The following is a 23,147-nucleotide window of genomic DNA, read 5'->3' as shown; positions in this document are numbered from 1 at the left end:
CCTGAATAAGGCTTCCTTAAAACCCCAAAATTGTTGCTCGAGACTGCTGTGTTGGTTGGTAGCATTCATATTCTGTTCATCAAAGATAATTCCGTTCCTGAGCCATTGCTCAACCAAAAATGATAGCATGTTGTCATTATGTGCATCTAGCGTGTTGCTAGATGCTACTTCACTCCCATTAAAGTTTAAGGCAGGCCTTGGTGGAGCTTTTAAATGTGGGAGGTGTAGACAATGCCCCTATATATTGGACACTGATTCCATTAGAGTCAGGAACTATGGTAAAATTACTATTATTAAGAAGTGTTACTCTTGCACCAAGGGAGTGGTATATATTGCAACCTGTATGGTATGTGAGGGGTACTATGTGGGGAAGACCATCAGAGCCCTCAGACAAAGAATATATCAGCACAACTATGATATACTAAAAAACAAAGAAACCAATGCTTTATTTAAGCATATAAAGGTACAGTTCGACACATTATTTTAAATTTTTTGTACTTGAACAAGTAGACCTGGGTCGACGAGGCGGGCCCGATGATGAGATTACGTCCTTGAATATTTAGAGCTCAAGTGGCAGATTAAATTAAATGCATGTCAACCACCTGGGCTCAATGACAAGTTGTCCATTAGTTCTGTATTAAAACTAAAATCAGCTTTTTTATGTGATTTTATTCAAGATCTGTGTTTTAAATCATGCTTCAATACATTAATGTCTATGTGGTTGGTAGGTGGCAATTGGTGTGTTGTAGTGAGCAGTTACTGTGATTATGTGTTACTGTCTTTTTAAACTGCTTAATTATTTTGCAGGAAATGATGTTGCTTTGTCAACCAATGGCTGTAAGGGTTAGGGTATTTAAATATGGCATTTTCTGTTTGTTCTTGTTCTGATGAAGTCTTGTGATTTTGACAAAAGCTCTTAACTTTTTTCAGTAAATTTTCTGGATTTAGTGCTGCAGTGTACCTTTGGTGATCCTCTTCATATATTTTTTACTTGGTTTTTGGTGTTCGTTGTTTCTAAGTTTGTTTTAGTCATGGATGGAGGGGAGCAACCCAGTAGCACTGGCAACATGGACTTGAACATTATTGCTCAAACGGTGGCGACACTTGCATCTACTGTTGCTGGGCTTTCCGCTAAGGTAGAGTCGCTTCTGGATCAGTTAGCGGATCATCGTAGTCAGGGGCTCAATAATACTGGTATATCGAGTCCTGACATCTCAGTGATTACTCCAGCAAAAGGGAGCACTAATTCTAACAATCAGTCTTATGAATGAGGTCTGGCAGGCAGCAGTAATGTTAATGGGAGTGGACAAGCTTCTAGCAACACGCTAGATGCACGTAATGACAGCATGCCAACATTTTCGGTTGAGCAATGGCTCAGGAACGGAATTATGTTTGATGAACAGAATATGAATGCTACCAACCAACACAGCAGTCTCGAGCAACAGTTTTGGGGTTTTAAGGAAGCCTTATTCAGGTACAAACGTTTGCAATTGGAAAATGAATATCTGCACGAGTGTGTAAGGAGAGAGCAGATTCCCAAGGGCCTTCGGACGTGGAAATATCCGACTGGGCTTAAGGACTCACAGTTACACCGGGACTTAAAGAACTTTTTCAGTAAGCAAGGTTGTGAGTTGTTAAATATTTTTATTACTGATAACAATAAGAAAATGGCTGCTATTTTAAAGGACATTAACAAACTTGATACTGAAATTAAGCGTAATTTATTATTTGAACACAGGTTGGTTGAATTTAACAATTTATTTAAAAGTTTTGATAATGACTTGGTGCAATTGCAAAAAAGGAAAGAAAGAAAACTGTTCAGGGATAAAACTGATTATGATGAGGGGAGGGCATACCCTGACCTACCCTTAGGCCAACAAGCTAGGTGGGCTGAAAGATGTGAAGAGGTTAATGTAATTAATGAAGATGATGATGTGGTAGATTCAGTGGATGACAATGCCCCTTTAGAACCACCGCCTCTGAGGAGATCCCAGTGATTGATGAATCAGAGGGGGGGGGGGAACAAGGGAACGGAGGGTATGGACAAGTGAATTATCAGAATCAATGGAGGAGGGGGAGTCAACAACAACAGTATTGGTGGTGATGATTGATGCCAATGAAAGGGATGGGATGTATGAATGTACCATTGTGAAGAATCCTGAGCATGATTTCAGCATTTACAATTATAGTAGGACAACTGAGAGTAATGATTGGGCAGAACTGTTCTCAAAAGGGCTCAACTTTATGCCAACAACTGGTAGTGACATTGTCAATACTATTTTGTAGTTTAAATTATTCACTAGGAAGTTGAATTTGGAACTCTTTTTTTTTTTTTTCACAAGAGGGGGCTGGACAATGCATGTTGCAGGAAAATCTAGGCAGATTAAATAGACCAAGTACTTTCATTCCCCCTATGCACCCAACAGTACAAATGTATGAGACCCTTTGTGAAAATGATTTCAGAAAAGTGGTTGCCAAAAACAATAACAAAAACCTTCTTGACAGTCATGGGGCCAATAATTTAACTAGGCAAGAAACTACATTGCTCCGTAATATTTTGGAGAATGATGAAATCAGGATTATGAAACCGGATAAGGGGGGGAGGTATTGTTATCATGGATGTGTGTGATTACAATAGTAAAATGACTGACTTATTGTATAGTGACACATACACAGAGGTTTCCAAAAACAATTTGAATATATCCTTCAGGTGCATAGATTTAGACATTGAACAACTTTTACTCATTGAGCAAATTATTGTAGAAACTTCTAGATTCTTGGAAACTAAGCATCTTAGGATTCCTACCATTTTTGGAATCCCTAAAATACATGAGTATCTCTGACCTGGTGATCAAGGACTCCTGGGACTTTGTCTAAAGTCAAGAACAGTATGTACCATGAGGACTTGATCTTGGTCACCATTGACATCTGTGACCTCTTCTCAGTAATACCCCATGATGTTGGACTAGAATGGTTCTGAGACTATTTATGCTTAAAACAGTACATTGAACCATGACACTATCCTTACTATCAGGTCGTGTATCGAAATGGTTCTGGACAACAATTTTATCACTTTTGAGGGGCATTTATTCAAGCAGATGCAGGGTGTGGCAATGGGCGCATGTTGCGCACAGTCATTTGCTAACATTGTATTAGCACAGTGGGAAGACCTCTACGTAATGAACTCTGAATTCAAGGACATGTGGGTACTATATGGATGGTACCTGGATGATATGGTCTTATTTTGGCATGGGAGCGAAGATGACCTGAATAGGTTCTTCGTTTACATCAACAACACCACCAGCTTTTTGAAATTTACCATGACCAAGGACCCGTGACACCTTGAATTATCTGGATGTTACTGTTAAGAAAGATCACTTTAAGGGTAGGTTTACTTCGTACCTTTATAGAAAACCTACCTATTCTAACTCTTTGTTGCATTTTGAGAGTTGCCACCCCCTGCATCAGAAAAAATCCCTCGTCAGTGGGTCAGTATGTGAGATTGGCCAGAATGATGTTTGACCAGGATGATTTTATTAAATAATATGATGTCCTAGTGGGTATGTTGCAGGAAAGAGGTTACCCCTTTAACTTTGTCAATGACATAGCTGAAGAAGTCAAATCAAAAAGAGCTGGGGGTATTTAATCTACACTCTTGGAAAAGCCTGAAGGTTTGAATAGAACCTCTGGTTTGGCAAAAACTGACAGTTTTACTAGGGCATGTGTCCTGCCCTTCACCAGGGATTTTTTTTAACACTAGAAGCATCATTTATGATTTTTGGACCATTTTTTTGTTTGGATGAGAAGATCAACAAAAGGTTGGGGGAAAAACCTCTTGTGGTTTACAAAAAGGGCACCTCCTTGAAAGGCCTGGTGGAGAGGAAAAAGTTAAAGGCGGGGCTTGGTGGAACTTTTAAATGTGGAAGGTATGGACAATGCCCCTATATATTGGACACTTATTCCATTAGAGTCAGGAACTATGGTAAAATTACTACTATTAAGAAGTGTTACTGTTACACCAAGGAAGTGGTATATATGGCAACCTGTATGGTATGTGAGGGGTACTATGTGGGGAAGACAGTTGGAGCCCTCAGACAAAGAATATATCAACACAACTATGATATACTAAAAAACAAATAAACCAATGCTTTATTTAAGCTTATAAAGGTACATCAGACACATTATTTTAAATTTTTTGTACTTGAACAAGTAGACCTGGGTCCACGAGGGGGGCCCGATGATGACTTCCTTGAATATTTAGAGCTCAACTGGCAGATTAAATTAAATGCAAGTCAGCCACCTGGGGTCAATGACAAGTTATCCATTAGTTCTGTATTAAAACTAAAATCAGCTTTTTTATGTGATTTTATTCAAGATCTGTGTTTTAAATCATACTTCAATACACAATACATTAATGTCTATGTGGTTGGTAGGTGGCAATTGGTGTGTTGTAGTGGGCAGTTACTGTGATTGTGTTACTGTCTTTTTAAACTGCTTAATTATTTTACAGGAAATGGTTTGCTTTGTCAACCATTGGCTGTAAGGGTTAGGGTATTTAAATATGGCATTTTCTGTTTGTTCTTGTTCTGATGAAATCTTGTGATTTTGACGAAAGCGCTTAACTTTTTTCAATAAATTTTCTGGATTTAGTTTTGCAGTGTTCCTTTGGTGATCCTCTTCATATATTTTTTATTTACTTTTGACAAAGGCAAACTTACATTTATATAAAAGTAATTGAGCCACATTAACAAGTTCACATTTACAAACATTATACATCACATATATTATTCTGCTTAATATAATCAAAGTAAGATTCCGTAAATGCTCAATGTCTGCCTTCTGCTAAACCTCATTTATCCTCCAAAACATTTTTCCTGCATGTTTTGTTCCCACAATTTTCATTTTTTCTATGTAATTTACTCCTACCCTTTTCTAAAGATCCTGCTTCGTGTTTTTTTATCTCTTATAATGTTCACTACTTGAAGCACTAGTTGGTTTAGACATTGATTTCATTTTCCAGGAATTGCTTTTTTGGCAGCCATCAGACTTGTACTTAAGTCCTCCAACTCGTACTCTGAGAACATATACTCCCAGGTACTCTTTCTTCCCCATTACACCTCCAACATCTTCCATCTACCTGAGGAAAAACTCTTTGAAGTCTGCAAACACTTCCAGGCAAAGATCCTAAATCATCCAGATTTCATTGCATATTTGGGAGCTTGTACTCATTTCCTCCCATTGTTTGTTTCTGAAGTGCTTGTCTAATCACTCTTTCCAATCTTTTCTGATGACTTCTGATTTGATTCCTATAACTGGAATGGAGTGGTTTATAAACTGTACTAATTATCCCTTTAACAGCAGTTTCTGGTCAGGATTCAATTAAAAACTCAACTAGTGCAAATCTTTCAGTTAAGATTTTCCTGTCGTTTGAGTAAAATTTGTATTGAGCTGAGATACCATAAATTAACAGCAGTAGGAATGGCTGTGAATATTGACTGAAACAGCAACCTTGTAAATATGGATCCCAGAAATCGGGACAAGCTTAGGTGTCAGGTAATTGATGCACATGTGCTGCCTGAGCTTGTGATCAGTTGATAACTGGTAAAAAACATAATCTCAAATTGGAGAGGGGGCTGAATTAGTTAAATGTCAAGGGTAGTCAGCGAAGCACATGAATTCTGTAATCTTCACACTGCTTTGGTGCCACCTGACTGGCAGTGAGAGGGACTATTCTGAGACATGGCCAGCAGAGATGGTACCTGTTGTGCATTTGTAATGTTTTTTTTGTTCATTCGTTTAGCAAGCTGACATCATGATCAAAGCAGGTGTTAAACTGCCATTCAGAAAATTATTTCATACTGTGAACAGAAGCAGTAAGATTTATGGAGGATATGATTGGTAATTTCAGATGTGTTTTTGTGATATAGTGTTATGCTTTGACATATGCTTAAAATTGAAAGTTTATTGATTTTCACAGTTTTTGTTATATTTTCTATTTTGTGCAGATGGTGGTGTGACTCTTTAAATAGGGTAAAGATCCTGCACTGTGGTCTCTCTTCCACGCTTTTTTTCTTTGTAATATGTTCCTGTATGACTATTGTACGTAACAAATGTCATTTTTTATTTAAATTGACAGACCTTTAGCAGTGGTGCCTCAGGGATCAGTGAATGTGACAACACCAGAGTGAAGCCTTCTTCCTCTTCTAGTGCAATCTACTCTCTTGCTGCCAGGTATGTCTTACTCTCTCTTACTATTAAGTCTGGTGCTTTTGCTTCCACTTGTAGCAATACAGTTCCTCACAAAATGGTAGTCCCTTCCCAGAATTGAAAAATAAAAGCCAAATGCTGTGCTGACCTTCTGACAGAATACCAATGTGCAGAGGTAATGTGACACCTTTTATTGGGCCACCATAATTATACACCGTCCACAAGTTTTGACTATCAATCCCTTTTTGGGTAGAGGGCATAACTCGTCCAAAAGTATGAGCAGAGTATTACAAAGCATTTGTTCATCCATTAAAAGATGTCCTATCACCTCTGTTCCCTGGACAGTGATGTTCAGCATGTACGGTGCTACCAGCTTTTATTTACAGCTCCCAAGTACTTCATATTGGGAATAGACATGCTAGGTCACTGTAAGCCTCTAATGACAATAGGTATATTTTGGGTGTTTTTGATGGAAGGCTGTGCTGAGCCGTAAATATTGCCATTGTGTGCACATTTTTGTGTGTGCCTATGTATGTGAATATTGGTATTTAAGTGTAAGATATAAATCAATAATTCAGTGTCCCTGAAACTTCCAGATAAATAATGAAAACTGTTACCTCTTATGGACTATTCTGGCCTCACCGCCAAAATTTGAATTCCTGATTTCTCTACAAGGAGTAGCTCACAAAGAGATCTTCAAGAAAAACTGGATATGTATGTATTTATTTATTTGACATTTGTTAACCAGGTTAATCCAAATGAGCTAGAAGCCCATTTTCAGTGTAGACCCGAGGAGAAAAGCTCCAGAAAAATTACATACAAATTTAATTGAACAAAGATAAATTATATAATATAGTAAAAGTAAAAAATAAAGGATGGAATATGCACAAAAATTAAGTAAAATACAGTTATAAAAAGAAAATAGAATAATAACCTTATAATTAATGTAAACAAAAAAAAAGGACATTGCCCAGTCCTTTCATAACATCTCCATGGACTAAAGATCTCTTGCTAAATGAAAAATATAAAAATTTTGACATCTCTGTGAATTTGTAACAGTGTTTTATCAGTTATAATATGTTGAGTATTTAGGGGAAAAAATTAGTTCCAATTTCATATTTGTATCATATGGCATGCTTTGTGTACATACTGTATATAGCTAATGTGCTTGTTCTTTGAAATATCTGTAAATTTACAAAATCTTTAATAAAAATGCTCAAAGGGGAAGAAAAAAATCTGCAGACCCTTTGTCTGTGCCTTTCCATGTTAGGCAAAAGTTCAGATTTTCTACATTGGTGGTACTTATGCTAGTAGTATTCATGTTGGCATGAAATAGACTGTTAAAGACAGAGCAGACTTACTCTGTCAGAATCCATTTTGAAACAAGACTGATACCAGAAAGAGAGAATATCATGTTAACACTGAGGATTTTTTCCCCATATTTAGTCTTTTCCCTTCAGAATCCTCCAGTTGATGATATGAAACATTACTGATGTCATGCATGTTCTAATTACTAGACAATGGCAACAAATCGGATAGCCACTTATTCACATACCATTGGGCAGTCAATATGCTGTTTCTTTCTGACCTTGACATGCGCAGTGCTTATACAGAAGCTTATCAAATATGGTTTTATGAGCAATAAAACATGTCTTAGATGGAATAAAACGATTTTGAATTTTCTGCTACACACACACACACACACACACACACACACACACACACACACACACACATACACACATACACACATACACACACACACACACACACAAGTTTTCATACATCCGGCTTAAATCATTCAGCACACTTTCCTCACTCTCAAAAAACAAATAAGCGAAAAGATAGCAGATACTTCCTAAAACAGAAATTTATTAAACATTAAAAATGGTAAAGCACTTTTCATCTACTCAATAGCAGATTTCATCAGACCACCATTTAATACAGAGAATCCTTTAAATACTAGTGTGTACCAACAGTTACCGCCCGCAGTCACAACTTCAGAAGGAAATGATGTAAGCATACTGTTAGTACAGAAAATTGTTAAACATATGTTATGCTAAAAATATGTAATTTTTGACCTATACGTATAAAAATAAATGAATGAAAAACCTCTGCTTATTAAAAAGTGAAGTTAATTATTATTAGTTCATCTACTCAAAGCTTTTAACCTTAAAAGACTGTTAATGGCACATTGTTCATTAAGACCTAGTTTATAGTACGATTGTAATAATAATTGCCATCTTAATTCAGATTTTTCTAAAAATAAACTCTAGGGTCCACCCCTTGGTTGCTTATAAATCTGCTGAATGGCTCAAAATTATGATCAACACATGCCTATGTATGTTTTGCTAAAGCATTAGCTAAATTCACCCTCCTTATGGCATACAAATGTTCATAAACCCTTTCTTTTAGCATTCTTGTGGTTTTTCTTGTATAATACGCAGAACATTTTTTACAGTTGGCTACATATACCACCCCTCTGGATTTGCAATTCAATTTCTGATGAATATAATACTTTTTACCATTAATTTCAACCTGTTCACCTTGATACATATACTTACAAAAAATACATATGCCACATTTTTTCATACCCCCCACCTTTGTCTTTCCTGTAACATCGTTCAATGAGATTTTTGATATTCCTACCCTTCCTTGCAATCATTTTAATACCATTCTGAAATTTATTGGTGGCAATTGATTCCTCATCCAAAAGTCTCCAATTTTTAAAAATTGTTGATTTAATTAAAAAAATGCACATTAAATGTAGTTATAAAGGCATTAACATAATCAATTTTCGTGTTTTGATTAGTCCTGTGCATTCCATCAATAATCCATCTCTATTAAGAATAGGTACAAAATAGCCATTTTCTCTCTCTTGTTTTACTTCGTGAAACAATTCATTCAGCAAGTCCTCTGGGTAGCCCCTACTCAAAAATATGTTTATAAGATTCTTACACTCATCAAGAAATTCATTATGTAAACTAACCATCCTTGTGGCACGCACCAGTTGGCCTTTTATAACCGCTCTTTTGTTAATAACCGGATGGGAGCTTGTATAATGAAGAAAGCTATTCGAATAGGTGGGTTTTCTATGAATTTTCGCTCCAATCCTCTTGTTGACCTTGTCCTTTCTCAGATTCACATCCAAGTAATTACACTCCTGTCCATCAACATTGTACGTAAACCTCAAAAATTGAGTTGTATTATTAATATATTCTATAAGATCATCCACCTGCTGCTGCTCACCCCTCCATAAAATAAAAATATCATCCAAATATCGGACAATATACTGTTCATATGCACTATTAAATATGTGCTTCTGTTCCCATTGGGCCATTACCAAATTGGAAAAAATGGTCCCACAGGGTGAACCCAAAGATTGGGGGTGGTAACTGTTGGTGCACACTAATATTTAAAGGATTCTCTGTATTAAATGGTGGTCTGATGAAGTCTGCTATTGAGTAGATGAAAAGCGCTTTACCATTTCTAATGTTTAATACATTTCTGTTTTAGGAAGTATCTGCCATCTTTTTGCTTATTTGTTTTTTGCGAGTTTGTTCATTTTTTGCATACTTTCCTCACTATCAACTTCATGAGTTTCTACAATTATGGTCTGTGGCAATCTTTCTGTTGTATTTTAATATGCACATTTTGCAATTTGATACTTTTTCTAGCCTCATAATTAGAGTTCTGCACATGAGGAAAATACTATGAAGTAAAATAATTATAGGTATTAGCATAAAATAATATAAAATACTTCCTCCCTAGCCAGAAAACAAGTTAGCTGACCATGCCCACTGGAAGCTATCAGCCTCTTTTGCACGAGACAGCTCCGTAATCTTTTGTATAATTTCTAGATGATTGCGAATGGCATTTGAATTATCAGGAATAAACCAGCAGCATTCTGTTTTGATGAGTGTGCACATACCACTCTTAGAAGCAATGGTGAAGTCAGAAGTCAAGTGCCATTCTGTTCTGAAACACTACATTGTGCATGGCAGTTATTTAAACTATAATCTGATTTATTGATTCAAAAGTAGCATTGCTAAATAATTCTAATAGGTTAGATAGTTTTCTTAACTCCCAGACTGACTTAATTCCTCCATAAGTGGACAGGATTCCTGCCCATGAAATACCATTACCCAGATTCATGTGTGCTAGTTCTAAAATGCAGTCTTTTCTACAGTGTTGATAGTAAACCCAAGAAGCATCTGTTTTCTCAAATGGATTTTTAAAGTCCTCTGCCTCCCTCTTTTGATGAGCATTGTAAATCTTTCCATTAGGTAAAGTGTCTGTATGTCAGACTGGAATTACATGACCTATATAACAACATCCAGACAAGCCTATCTGTAACGAGGGATAAAATTATCTCAACAGATGTAATAAAACTCATGTAATGCTGCCATACCTAGCCCTCAAGCCCCATCATATATTTTTTGAGTGAAATTGCAGGTACTCCATCTGACATAGTGTTGCATTATTAATGGTGTGTTGCTTCACAGCCATTCATAATTGAAGTGCAAGTTTAAATGTATAGGATTATGTAAAGAATTATGTTTAGCTTTCTGGTTAAAAACATTATATAAAATGTTGCTCTTATTTTTCAGTTGCTGGTATTAGAAACAGTGGAATAACTCTATCATGTGCTGTTGGTATTTCTGCACACAGCCAACAGTTAATAATGTTCATGGCTTTTGCAAGTGTGTACAATGCAGCAGCAGAAGTATTAAATTTAGGATAATCTTGTTCTGTGCTGAGTCTTAACCATATGCCTGTCTGTGATTTTTAAGCATTTATCTCTGATAAAAAAAAAAAATGTTCAGTACTTACAGTGCCAATGGCTCCAGACAGTACAAGAAAATGCAATAAAATGATTTTGAATACCAAAAAACAAAGTCCAATAAGACGTCCATATGAATATCAAGCCGGGGCTTGCAAGGATTTTCAAAGATTTGCAGGCACAGCTGAAACTTTTTTGTAGTCCACATGGAATCAAGTCCTAAACAAGCTCTGTCCTGAACTTGTTGCAGTTCCACAAGTGTCACTTGAATCATTGCCCAGATCTTCTGAGTGCATTGTCGGTAGTGCTGAAGAATCACTAAAGCCTTATTTCCAACTATGATGATGCTGTTGAATCACCAGATCTCACTTGCACATACATTGGTTTCCCGTTTTTTGTTCTGGCGTGGGATGCGATGGGCTCATCAATGAAAGGAATTACTTGATGGCATCTTGTCAATGTCCATCACTAGGGAAGGCTTTCTTGTCATGTGACACATGAATCAAGGTGGGTGAGCCTTCATATTTGATGGTTGTAGTGGTTGCAGATAAAACCAGGTTGTGAATGCTTCCTAGAGAAAGTCCTGATGAAAACCATGTCCTCAGGCAGTATGTCATGCTGGGAGTTTGGATCTGGATGCCACTGGGCCTTTATAACCTTAAGATGTAGAATGCTACATGGCAGAGAAAACACACTTGCAAAAAAGGAAAATAGATTTGTCAACATTTTGTAACTTCAGATTTTGGGGCAAAGGTGTGAAAGGCATTTTTATAGGTCTTAACTGGAGAAGTTCATGTAGTGAATACCTTCTAGTACTACTAACTGTACTACGTAGACTAAATACTAGAGGCAATGCCTCTGGCCGTTTAAGACCAGTTTCTTCACACAGTTTAGCAAGTCTAACCTGCACTGTTTGATTTTATTCTCTCAATTCTTGAAGCTTGAGACCTGTGTAGATAATGATATGGCATGTTTACTGATTTTATTCTCTCAATTCTTGAAGCTTGAGACCTGTGTAGATAATGATATGGCATGTTTACTTTTAAGACTTTTTCATATTTGTTGTACAACCCGAGTTGTAAAATGTGCCCCTCTGTCAGATTGAATACAACAAAGAAAAGCAGATCTGAGTACAAGTACCCATAGAAACTTGTTGCAAGAGTAGTCGCATCACTTTTAGCACAAGAGTAAGCTTCAAACCATCCAGAAAACACCTGAACAGTCACCGGAATGTATTTAAATTTTTGTGACTGTGGGAGTTCATTGAAATCCCACTGTACACAACAAAAAGGTCCCCGTGGCTTTTTCAAAGACTGTGTAGGGTCAGGAATACTCTTTGACCCATCATACTTTAAACATGTAATACATAAAGTAAAATGCTGAATGATGTCTGAAATGTAAGGACATCTCAGTCAGTCAGTCAAAATTTGTTTTATTAATGCATTTTTCCTCACAATTTAAGGAAATGGTAAGTCTGAACCAAATAAGTTTGAAATGAACGTGGAGCTACTTATCTCCCATCCTGGTAGTACCGCAATGACTCCGGAGAGTAGCTGCAGCCATCAGGGGGATCCACCATACTCTTTTTGGAGTCTTTGAATCCTGAACAGGGTAAGACAATGCAGCTTGCCTAGCCACCATATCTGTGAAGCTGTTTCCCTTAGAAATATATGAATCATCCAGTCTTGTGTGCCACACTTGACCACAGCTGTTTCCTTTGGCAGCAAAAGTGCATTTAATAGTTCATGAACAAATGCAGATTTTTTTTTTAATTACACTTCCCTGATGTCAGGTACTCTCTGTGTCCGAGAATCATGAACTACCCCATAAGCATAATGTGAATCTGTGGAAATTGTTAGTTTTATCTTTTGCTAATTTACATGCTTCAGTAATGGGTCCAAGTTTGGCTACTTGATAGGCACATTTCTATTTAGCTGTCCTGTTAAAAGCACTTTGTTGATGGTGCACATGTAAAATGCTGCTACTAATGGTCCATCTTCCCTTTGGGCACAAGATCCGTCAACAAATGGAAAGAATTTGGTAAAAGGACATCTTTTAAATCTGTTCTAGGAGGAAGCACATGGATAACTACAAAACCACAATCATGTGGTTCTCCATCCATTGTAGGAATTAAAAGAAGTAGGATTAAGAGGTGGACATCTAATGACTTGCAAAGAAGGATTATTAAGCAGAGATAATTCATATTTAGACAATATTGTTGCAGATAAATATTGTTTTGTTTCTAAGCAATAATGTTTTTACAGAAGACAGAACTGTCACGAAAGTCTAGTCCCCAAAAGTTACTGCAGCCACAGTTTCTACTGCACGTGCATGTCGCGGCAACCACCCCAAGGCAGTGGGGGAGGGGCTGCTGCTACAGGATCAAGATTTATACTAAAATAAGCAACATGTCTAAAACTATCATTCCTGCATTGTGCTAATAATCTTAATGCCACATAATTTATTTTGCAATAAACTAGAAAAAACATCTTTTACAGTAATCAGATAACCCATGAGTAGGAGGGTTGGACAAAGGCCTGTTCATGATGTTGCTGCCAGGGTAAGGACTTAATTGTTTCTTTCTTTAATAATTTAAGCAATGATTTTACCACTTCTGCATAGTTAAGAGAGCCACAGCCACCAGTAATCTCAGTTCCAGAAAGGCCAATAACTGCTTTAACATAGTATGGGGTGGTGCAGCTTGAATAGCAGTAATGTATGAAGGTAAGATTTGCCGAGACCCTTCTGAAAGGAGATGTCCTAAATATACTGGACTTGTGGTTTCCACAGCTATAATTTTGCTTTATTAATCTTAAGTCTTAGTTTCACTAGATTTGTCTTGTCTGCAGCTGAGGTAAGAATCAGAATTTAGAAGGAGGTAGTCTATATCCTGTATCAAGGTAGACCCGCATGGAAACTGAATTTTATCTAGTTGCTTTTTTATTTCTCTAGAGAAAAGAGTTGGTAATTCTGCATATCCGTGAGGTAATCTTGTCCATGTGTGGTGGTGTTCTTTGTACGTAAAGGCAAACAAGTGCTGGTTGTCTGGCTGTATATAAAAAGAAAAGAAAGCAGAGGAAATATTGATCACTGAAAAGGTGGTAGCTGTTGGAATAGAAGTTAGTACTGTAGTGAGGTTAGGCACTACAGGAAAAGTTGTTCCAACAGCATTTAACTGTTCTTAAGTCTTATACCTGCAGGTGTTCTTGACTGGTTTCCTAACTGGCAAAATAAGTTTTTTACACAGCCTTCTAGATGGGACAGTTATTTCTTGCATAAATAATGCAGAAATGACATTTTTGATTCATTTGTCTGCCTCCATTGAAAAGGGAAACTGAACTCCCATGGGTAGGTGCTCATAAGAGCTTAGAATAAGCTTTATGGGTTTGGCATCTTTTATGAGTCCTATCTCAATATCATGGATAGTTCACAACTGTGTAAGAATGGTCTCCAGTCCCTCCAAATCCAACTCGTTTGAGGTCAGTTCCAATGAACGTATTGCAGAGTATATCTTCATGTGCAAAGCTGTTAGCTGAAAATGGAATGCAAAGTATAATATTTACACAGTAAATCTGTACCTAAAAGATTTAAAGGAGGCAGTATTTCCTACTCTTTTTTTAATAGGCCTATCTGAATTGGGAATAAGGTTTGTCTCTGAATAATCCATTAGAACTAAGGAGACCCCCACACCCCAGGCAGCTTTCATGGAGAGTGGGAGGTGTTCTGCATTTGACAAGGTGATCACAGATCGACTTGCTTCTGTGTCAACAAAAAAAAGGAAGAGTAGAATTGCATACTGTAACATTAACAAAGGGACCTTCTTGTTCCACTGTTACCAGAGGAAATAACTGTTTTTCCTTATAATGGCTATTCTAATGATCTGCCACGTTTATGGCTGCCATGTGGTACACCAAATGGGAGGTTGTTTCTCCCCTTGTGGTGCTTGGATATTGGCTGAAAGGAGAGGGATATGTTTGCTTTGAAAAAGGGCAGTCGTGACAGTGTCTGCTCTGACCACAATTAAAGCAGGACCCAATGTGTTGACCACTTTGCTAAATCTGTAGTAAAGTGGGAAGGTAAAAAGTTTGCTAATTATCCCAGGCAGTCAAGGTCTTGTCTCCTCAAACACAAGAAACTTGTTTTTGTATATTATTGTTGCTTCTATTCAGAATATTTTTATGTAGTAAACTGTAGCCAATCTTTAGTGGACCGGAGTTCCGCTGTGGCGACCCCTAACCGGGAAAAGCCGAAAGAAACAAACTGTAGCCACTCATCAGTTAAAACAGAACACCTTCTTACTGTTCAGCTTACTGAAAATCTCCAGACCCCTTATCTGTGCCTTTCTATATTTATGTGTCTTTGTTTACCAGGAAAGTCCAACTGGGTAATACCCATTTTCAGTGGAGGCCCAAGGAGAAAAGCTCCATTTGCTTACATTGCATTATACTAAGTTCCAGTTAAACACAGATTATGTACATTTCTATTTACATTTATACACAAACAGTAGTTACATTTATACATTCTAAGATTTTACAGAGGTGGAAGTTGCTAAATAGAAACCCCATGTGCAACTTGGTGGATTGTACAGGCGGCAGTTTTGTATAAAAATTGTTTTCTCATTTCAGTGAGAGTTTGGGTGTAATCTTTTTAAGGAGAGTATTTAGAGAGTATTGTACAGTGAACACAAAGTCTCAACCTTGTGATGAGTTTGTGCAGGACCAGGATTGATTAAGATGTTGCTTAAGCAGTGGTTTAAAACTGTTCGGTTTGTCAGAGAGCTTTATTTAAGTGTGGATACTATTCTAGTATTTAGCAGTGTATTGGTTGTAGAGCAAGTCTCATGCAACATTATTTGACTTTTGTAAGTGATAAGAATTTATTATTAGAGCGGAGGTCCCTTGCTAGACAGTAGGTCAGTAATAAGTTATGTAGTGCAAGGCATTTTTCTGGATGATGAGTTTATGTGCTATAGTAAATTGTGAATATGTTGTGTAATTGGGTGGTTTAAGCCAGTTTAATTGCTTTAAGCTGTGACAGTGGTGGGTCTTAAGGAAATTGGTGACAAATTTAGCTGTTTTATTGTAGCAGGAGGCAAGTTCCTCTTTCTGAGTATCGTTTAAGTTTGTTAGGATAGGAACGACATATAAGAGAGTTGGCAATAAGAAGGTGGTGTCTAGAGTTTTTCTTGCAGTATCTAAAAGGAATCCATTGATCCTATAAAGGGAGCCTAGTTTCTGGTGTGTAGATTTAATGGTGTGCAGTATATGCTGGTCATATTTGATATCTGTTATAATGCCTACAAGTTTACTGTGAGTTAGAGTTTCAGTGACTTTATGGTAAAAAAATTGCTTTCGATTTTGGCAACTTTGAGGTAAAAAGCATAAAGTTTTCTTGGAGGTGATTAGGAGGTTTGAGTCTTTGAGCCAGGTTTCTACAGAGGAGAAAGATTTTTCGATAATGTCTTGGAAGCTCATTTATTGTTGAGGCCACAGATATTAATGCCGAGTCGTTGTCCTTCTGAAATAAACTAGCATGGTGATTGGATATGTGGAGGTCATTATCTTGCGTCATCTCCTATTTAATATATTATTGTCCTGAGCGACACCTGTAGTAATTGATTAAAAGGATGTGTAGATTTGTTGCCATTTAACGGCTTGTTGCCCTCCAGATAGGTAACTAAGAAACCACAATAAGGAATATTGTGAAAGTCCTATTGAGGAGAGTCAAACGAGCAGTATCTTTTCCAAGATAATATCAATTGCCTTTGACAAGTCTAAAAATATGGTGGACACAAGCAGACCATTGTTTCTATGTTGGTTTATTGTATTGGTAAAATGTAGTAGAGCAGTAGTTGTGCTGTATTGGGGCATAAAGCCATGTTGTGTTTCTGAGAGCAGGTTATTTGAGGGTAGGTATTGCATCAGCTGCATATGGATCCATTTCTCTAATATTTTGGAGAGGGGGGAGTGAATTGCTTTTTGGTCTGCAGTTATTAAAATCTGTAGATGTGCCGCCTTTGTGCATTGGTACAGTGTACAATTTTTACACAGTGGTGGGACATATTTCTGCTGTGGACCTATTAGTTAGTATGGACACAGAGAAGGCTATGACTTCTGCAGCCTTTTTTAGGTAGTCTGATGGTAGTTGTTTTTTAGTTTAAGGATCAACTTCCTTATAAGCGAGGTTGGTAGTGGACTAAAACTGAGGAGCTGTGGGCGGTTTTTATTGGATGTGGGTAGACAGAGGGGGCAGATGTATTAGTGTCTGAGAGATAATATTGATTGTATAAAGTAGGAATTAAACTCTGTGGGTATAGTCTGTTGTATTGTCTGTTTTTGGAGAGGGAGTGTTGGTCTTGCCAGGATGGAGTAGTTTATTTAGTGATGGCAAAAAAAGTTTTGGGTTGCTGTTATGTTTGATTTGTAGGTAGGTATAGTATTTTTGCTTATCCTGTTTGACGTGGTGTTTTGCAAGGTTTCCAAGATGTCTAATTTGCTGGAAGGCATGTTGAGTTTTGTTTTTATACCAATTTTTCCAGGCTTTATCTCTTTTTTTTCCCTAATATTTTTTGTTAGTTCTGTCAGTCATGGTGCAAGGTTGGACTGGTGCTAGATGATTTAAAGTCCATAAGAATACATTATTAAAGTGTTCTACAGAAGTATTTAGTGGCATTGTTCCAAGTACAATTGCAGTCATATTGTTTGTGTTTCATTGAAAATATCTCTGCTGAAATTGGTGGTATTTCATATTTGATTATAGTTAATACATTCATCTAGGTTATGATGAGTTGTAATAGCATATGCTGGTATGTGGTCACCTATGCTATCTGAGAGGCATCCTACTTTATCACTTTGTCTGGTTTGTAAGAATCTAGTCTAATGTTGAGTGTTTTCCTGTAATTTTATTGATTCTAGTAGGTGTGGTTATTAATTGTCCAAAGTTGAACAAGTTTATGGATTCATTAGGGGTAACAGAATTTGAGTTGTCAGTCTGTATTTGTCTCCAAGTATTATAGTTTCATGGTTAATTTGTGGGGTATCCAGTACAGGATGCTTTCAGTAGTATCAATGTTATTCCCTGGTGGTATATCAATTGCTATTAAACACAGTTTTCTTATTGTTAATATTAGAAGTCTATCATTGTTAAATTTGGATATTTCCTGTAGGAGTAAGGTGATAGTTGGGGATTTTTCATAGATGATTGCTACATCACCTGTAGTTATTTTGTCTGCCATGCTGGAGTATGTTGTATCCTGAAGGGGGCGTGATCTCTTTTTATTTTTTTTTTAACCAGATTTCAGTAGCTATGACTACATCAGGAGTGCATGTGGTAAGGTATGCATGTATGCCATGGATTTTATTGCACATTTTTATTAAGGTTCATATTTAGTAAGGAGAGTTTGGGTAATGTTTTTTGCTTAAATGTATTAGGTGAGTGGTTTATTTTGTGGTTGGAAGTGATGGTTTTAAACAGTGGGATCTTGGTTGGGGTGAATATCTCCACTATTTTTAAATTGATATTTTATAAAGGAAAGTGTGCAGCCAGTTATATTTTGGTCTTGGTTTGATATTTGATCATAAATTTGGATCCTTAGTTTCGAGATATAAATAAATCTGATATGGTTTGTTTGTAGAGATAGTGTGCTATGGAGAAATGCAGGCTGGGTAGATGTTGATAGTCTTTGTGAGAATTTGTTAAAGTCCTAAGTATTTGAAAGAGATGGATTTGATAGTTGATGATGAAGGCCAGTAGAGTGAAGAGAAATAGTAAAATAGTCTTTGATTTAGGAGCATCTTATTTAACTTGGGTTTATTGTTGTAAATTAGGAATAGAAAATGTTGAGGGTACTGGGTTGGCTGTGGAGATGTAATTTGATTGTTATAGGGGGCAAGGATTAAGACAGTTTGAGAGAGAGTCGTGGGTGGTAAACAAGGGTGGGTGTTAATATTGGGAGCAATTCTGTTGATTTTCTTCTAGAGGGAATTGATTGTATTGGTTTGAGTGATGTGTCAGTGGTGCTATGCATATATAAATGTAGAGTAAGAGGGGGTAGGATAGGGGAGCAGAGTGAGCCCCGAGCATTAGCGAGAGTGAATGAAGCGGGTTGAAGACTTGGTAAAGAGGCAGAGAAAAAAAGTGACTTAAACAGCCACAAATCTGCTGAGAGAGAGATAGGTAAAAGGAACAATACAGTTTAAAAGGCCACTGAGCTATTAGATGAAAGTCTTGATTTTATTGCTCTTGGACACAGTTTTAGTAGTAGTTAGTCCAGTATCACCTTGGCCTGACTAATGGTGATAACAGTTTGCATTTGACTGAACAGCTGTATAATGTAAGAAGGCTTCTATGGTCTTTGAAGTGCAAATGCTATCCCAATTCCCACAGATCACCAAAACAATGAAAAAAAAAATAAGACAGAATGTGTGGTAATGCAGCTCTAGAAAAATACTGGCTCAGAACTCAGTGGTTACGCAAGAAGAGAAACCTAAGGAAGACAGTGGACTGCTAAAAACAATAAATTGAGCACAGTAAAAGGAGAAAGTACCAATAGGACTGCTGTGGTCTAAGAAAATGGAGCTATTATAGTGGACAGTTTTGTTTTAGGATGCCATAATGTTTATAATTTACATAAAAATATAGCCCACAGACTGGTGTTCAAACTGCAGACTTCACTGTTACATGCATATCTTTGTTTACAGGGACACTTTTATAGTAAAATAAAAATACACTAAAAAGACAGTTGAATGCATTGAGTCAATTTTGACTGTGCACAGATACTAGCTCAGAGCCAAAAGTGGTTTAATAACTGTCTCAGTGTCTTTTAGGAAGTAGAGAGTAAAAGTTGACCAGCAGGATGTCAGTGGAGGAAGGTTTACAGAGTATAAGGCTATTTACAGACTGATATAAGTACTTGTCTTCAAACTAGTCACTATGCAGAGCAAGATACACACACTGAAGACTGGATGCTCCTAACATTTAAAGCACTAGGGCAGAGGTGGTACACAGTTTCTCCTAAATAAATGGTGAGTGGATTGTGAGTGGACTCAGACTGCCAATTGAATGAGCCTGCTTTATGTGTATGCTTTAGGGATGTTTCCAGTGAACCTGTTGAAAAAAAGAGAAAAAAATGGTTTGTTTAAGGTTCAGTAGAAATCTAATTAAATTACTATGGGATGAATTATATGCAACAGAACACTGCCACCAGTAAATGCAGTGAAATTGTAAGTGGGTTCTTAATAAACATAGAAATTAATTTCAGTAATACAGTTGCTGTGATGGGGCCACTTGATTTGCCACCTTAAACAACACATCCTCAGAAGATAACAAACAGTACTATTTTGTTAACACCGTTACAAGTTAAGGACATTAATATTTAAAAAAGCAGCTTTTTAGCACCAGAACAAAGGAACACTGAAAATTTAAGGATAAGGCAGGAAGAAATTAGCAAAAATAGCTTCAAACCTCACAAGCACTTTAAATTGAGCAGATTAATTTGAATTCCAACAAACTCTTGGCAGTGAAGTGACTAGATAGTACTGTGAGATATTTACAATTTAGGTTACATTTCTATTTAACACCAGTTGTAAAGTTATGCTAATAAAATGCATTTAGTCCATATGAAACAGTGAAATTATGATGACGAATATTGGGCACCATTACAGAAATTGCTGACACAAATCAACTAAAGTACAAACAATGGTTGCAAGTCATACTTAGAAGGTACATTTACAGATGGGTATTGGGCACAAGTTCTGATCTTCCACATTGGAACTTTCTACACTGGCAGTATTCATGTTGGCGGGAAGTAGATTATCAAAAATGGACTTAAACTGTTAGAATCCGTCTTGAAAACAAGATGGGATCCAAAAAGAGAAAACATCTTGTAAACACTGAGCATTTTCCCATCTTTACTCTTCTCCCTGCAAAGTGATTTGGGACTTTAGGAGCTGATTGAAGTCCAACCAGCTAACTCTGGAAAGACCTAAAGTGTCAGTTGTCCCTTCTAACAGGAGGGTGGAATCTGCTGTTATGGAGCATTCTAATACCACAGATACAGAGGTGGATGAGGTGGTATATATGGGACACATCCTCCCCTCTCAATAAGACTTTGACACTGAGGGCACCTTATTCTACTGACACAAGTATTTTTACAAGTTGCTGTACAAGAATCCTCTGGCTGATCCAGCTGTGGTATCTTGGGATTCTAGTAAGAGATGCTATTCAGCTTCTTCCAGGCAACCCTATTCCCAATGACAGTGAGAGTAGAATACTTAACTGCTTTGGGAAGAAAGTCTATATCCTTTACTACTCTGGTTTCTTGCATTTAAACTTCCAGTCCTATATGCTCAGTTACCAACAATCCTCCTTGCTGGATAAGATGAAGTCCAAGCCACAGCGCATCAACACATGATGTCTTTAGATAAGAGATGTTTGCTTTCTGACATTTCATCTAGGTTACAAGGTACTGTAAAAAGTGTGGATATAATGTAGTAGATAAATGTTGCAGGTAGCTGCGAAGGGGGCAGTTCTTCAGAGACGTGCTGTGAAGGTGGAGTTTCAAAAATGCATTCCTGGATAAGTAGTGGCTATTTGGGCCTCCTGCCAAAAAGCCTTGTAAAAGACTGGAGGTAGCAAAAGACCATGCAGTTAGTTGAGCATATTCACTGCCAGTTGTCCAAGTTCAGCAGGAATTACCTCTCTAGTCTAGGGCCCTCTAAAGCCCAACAAGGGGAAGAAGTAGAGGTACAGAAAAGAATGACAAGCAGAGTGTAAGGAGGGAACATGGAAGCATTCTGGACCATGGCCACCATAGGGGACAGGGTATGGCTCAGTCAGACTGCCCTCTCTTCCACTTCCAAAATTCCCACCGCAATCCTCTCCAAACCCAAACCTGCAAAACCTTCCTTTCCTGCATCCCTGAGGGGGATAGGTGGATGATTAGGATCATTTATAAAAGAATGGGAAAAGCATTACTGAGGACCAGTGGGTATTGAAGTCTGTGGAAAATGACAGTTTCAAAGCAAACAAAATTTTGGGGTGTTCCCCAGTACCAAAAGATCACGTGATCTTTATCCTGCCTCTGCTGAAGGATCTGATGGAGGAAATACAAGAAGAAAATTCAGATTTTTTTTCTGAAAGCATTTCTTAGTGTCCAAAAAAGAAGGCACAAGGAGGCCTGTTGGTCCTTTCAGGAATAAGCAAGTTATTAATTACTTAAAAATTCAAAATGTTGACCAGTCAAAGCCTTTTTACCTGAGTTATCCTTTAGGCCTTCCTGGTGATCGTGGACCTAAAGGATGGCTGACTGCATATTCCCATTGACAGGGTTCCTGAGATTTAAGTGGGGTTACATTTATTTCCATTTCACATGCTTGTCCACATACTTGTTTACTCTTGCCAGGGTATTCACAAAGTGCCTGACTTCAGCAGTAGCATATTGTAGGACAAAGTGCATCCATCCATTCCTACCACTACCTAGATGACAGTGATTGAAGTAGACTCCATGGAGCAGATTCAGAAGTCCTTGAATTTCACACTTGCATGCCTCCAAAGTCTGGGTTTCTGTCTCAACATTTTAAAATCAAACTTGACTTCAGCCTAGAAAGTACAGTTCCTGGGAGCACTGCTGAACATGAAACTGCAGAGGGCCTTCCTTCAAGATGGAAGTACTCTCCCTGGCAGTCTTTCTTCAGGTATCCCCAGTGAAGGAAATTGAGACCGATTGGGGCTATCAGGTGCATGTCGTCATGCACAGTTATGGTCCCACTGGTAAGACTGCACATGAGGACGTTGTAGTGGTACCTCGGGAACTGATGCTGTCTGCATTCCCAGCTGCTGGAAGCTCCTATTCTTGGTCTACCTTCCATAAAGAAAGTGCTCTGTCTTTATAGAAAATGCAGGGTCATCTCAATTTGGTGTTACATTTTGGACTAGCCATAGAGCTCAGACACTTACTATGGACCCTTCAGACCTAGCCTTTGGAGAACATGTAGAATATGTAGAATCATTGAAAGTCCTGAGCATATGGGACAAGAACATAAGAAAGACATGCATTAATATGAAAGAAATTATGGTTGTTATCTTAACATTAAAAACTTTAAAACAGATTTGAGTGCATGAGAGCCCCCCAAAAATGTTACCAAGGGGATTGTTTTTG

At 37.5% G+C, this 23,147-nt stretch overlaps 1 protein-coding gene across 1 annotated transcript in view; it reads left to right on the top strand.

Annotated features, from left to right (window-relative positions):
- The window catches only part of CBL (Cbl proto-oncogene), a 1,233,699-nt gene that overhangs the window by 939,788 nt on the left and 270,764 nt on the right, over positions 1 to 23,147 (top strand). Inside the window, exon 12 of the mRNA XM_044081051.1 lies at positions 6,137 to 6,231. Coding sequence (XP_043936986.1) covers positions 6,137 to 6,231 — 95 coding nt within the window. The remainder of the gene's footprint in view (positions 1 to 6,136; positions 6,232 to 23,147) is intronic.

The sequence above is a fragment of the Protopterus annectens genome, chromosome 8.part0, assembly GCF_019279795.1.
Source record: "Protopterus annectens isolate FY-2018-M chromosome 8.part0, PAN1.0, whole genome shotgun sequence".
Lineage (NCBI taxonomy): Eukaryota > Metazoa > Chordata > Ceratodontiformes > Protopteridae > Protopterus > Protopterus annectens.
This window is presented reverse-complemented; position numbering and strand designations above follow the sequence as displayed.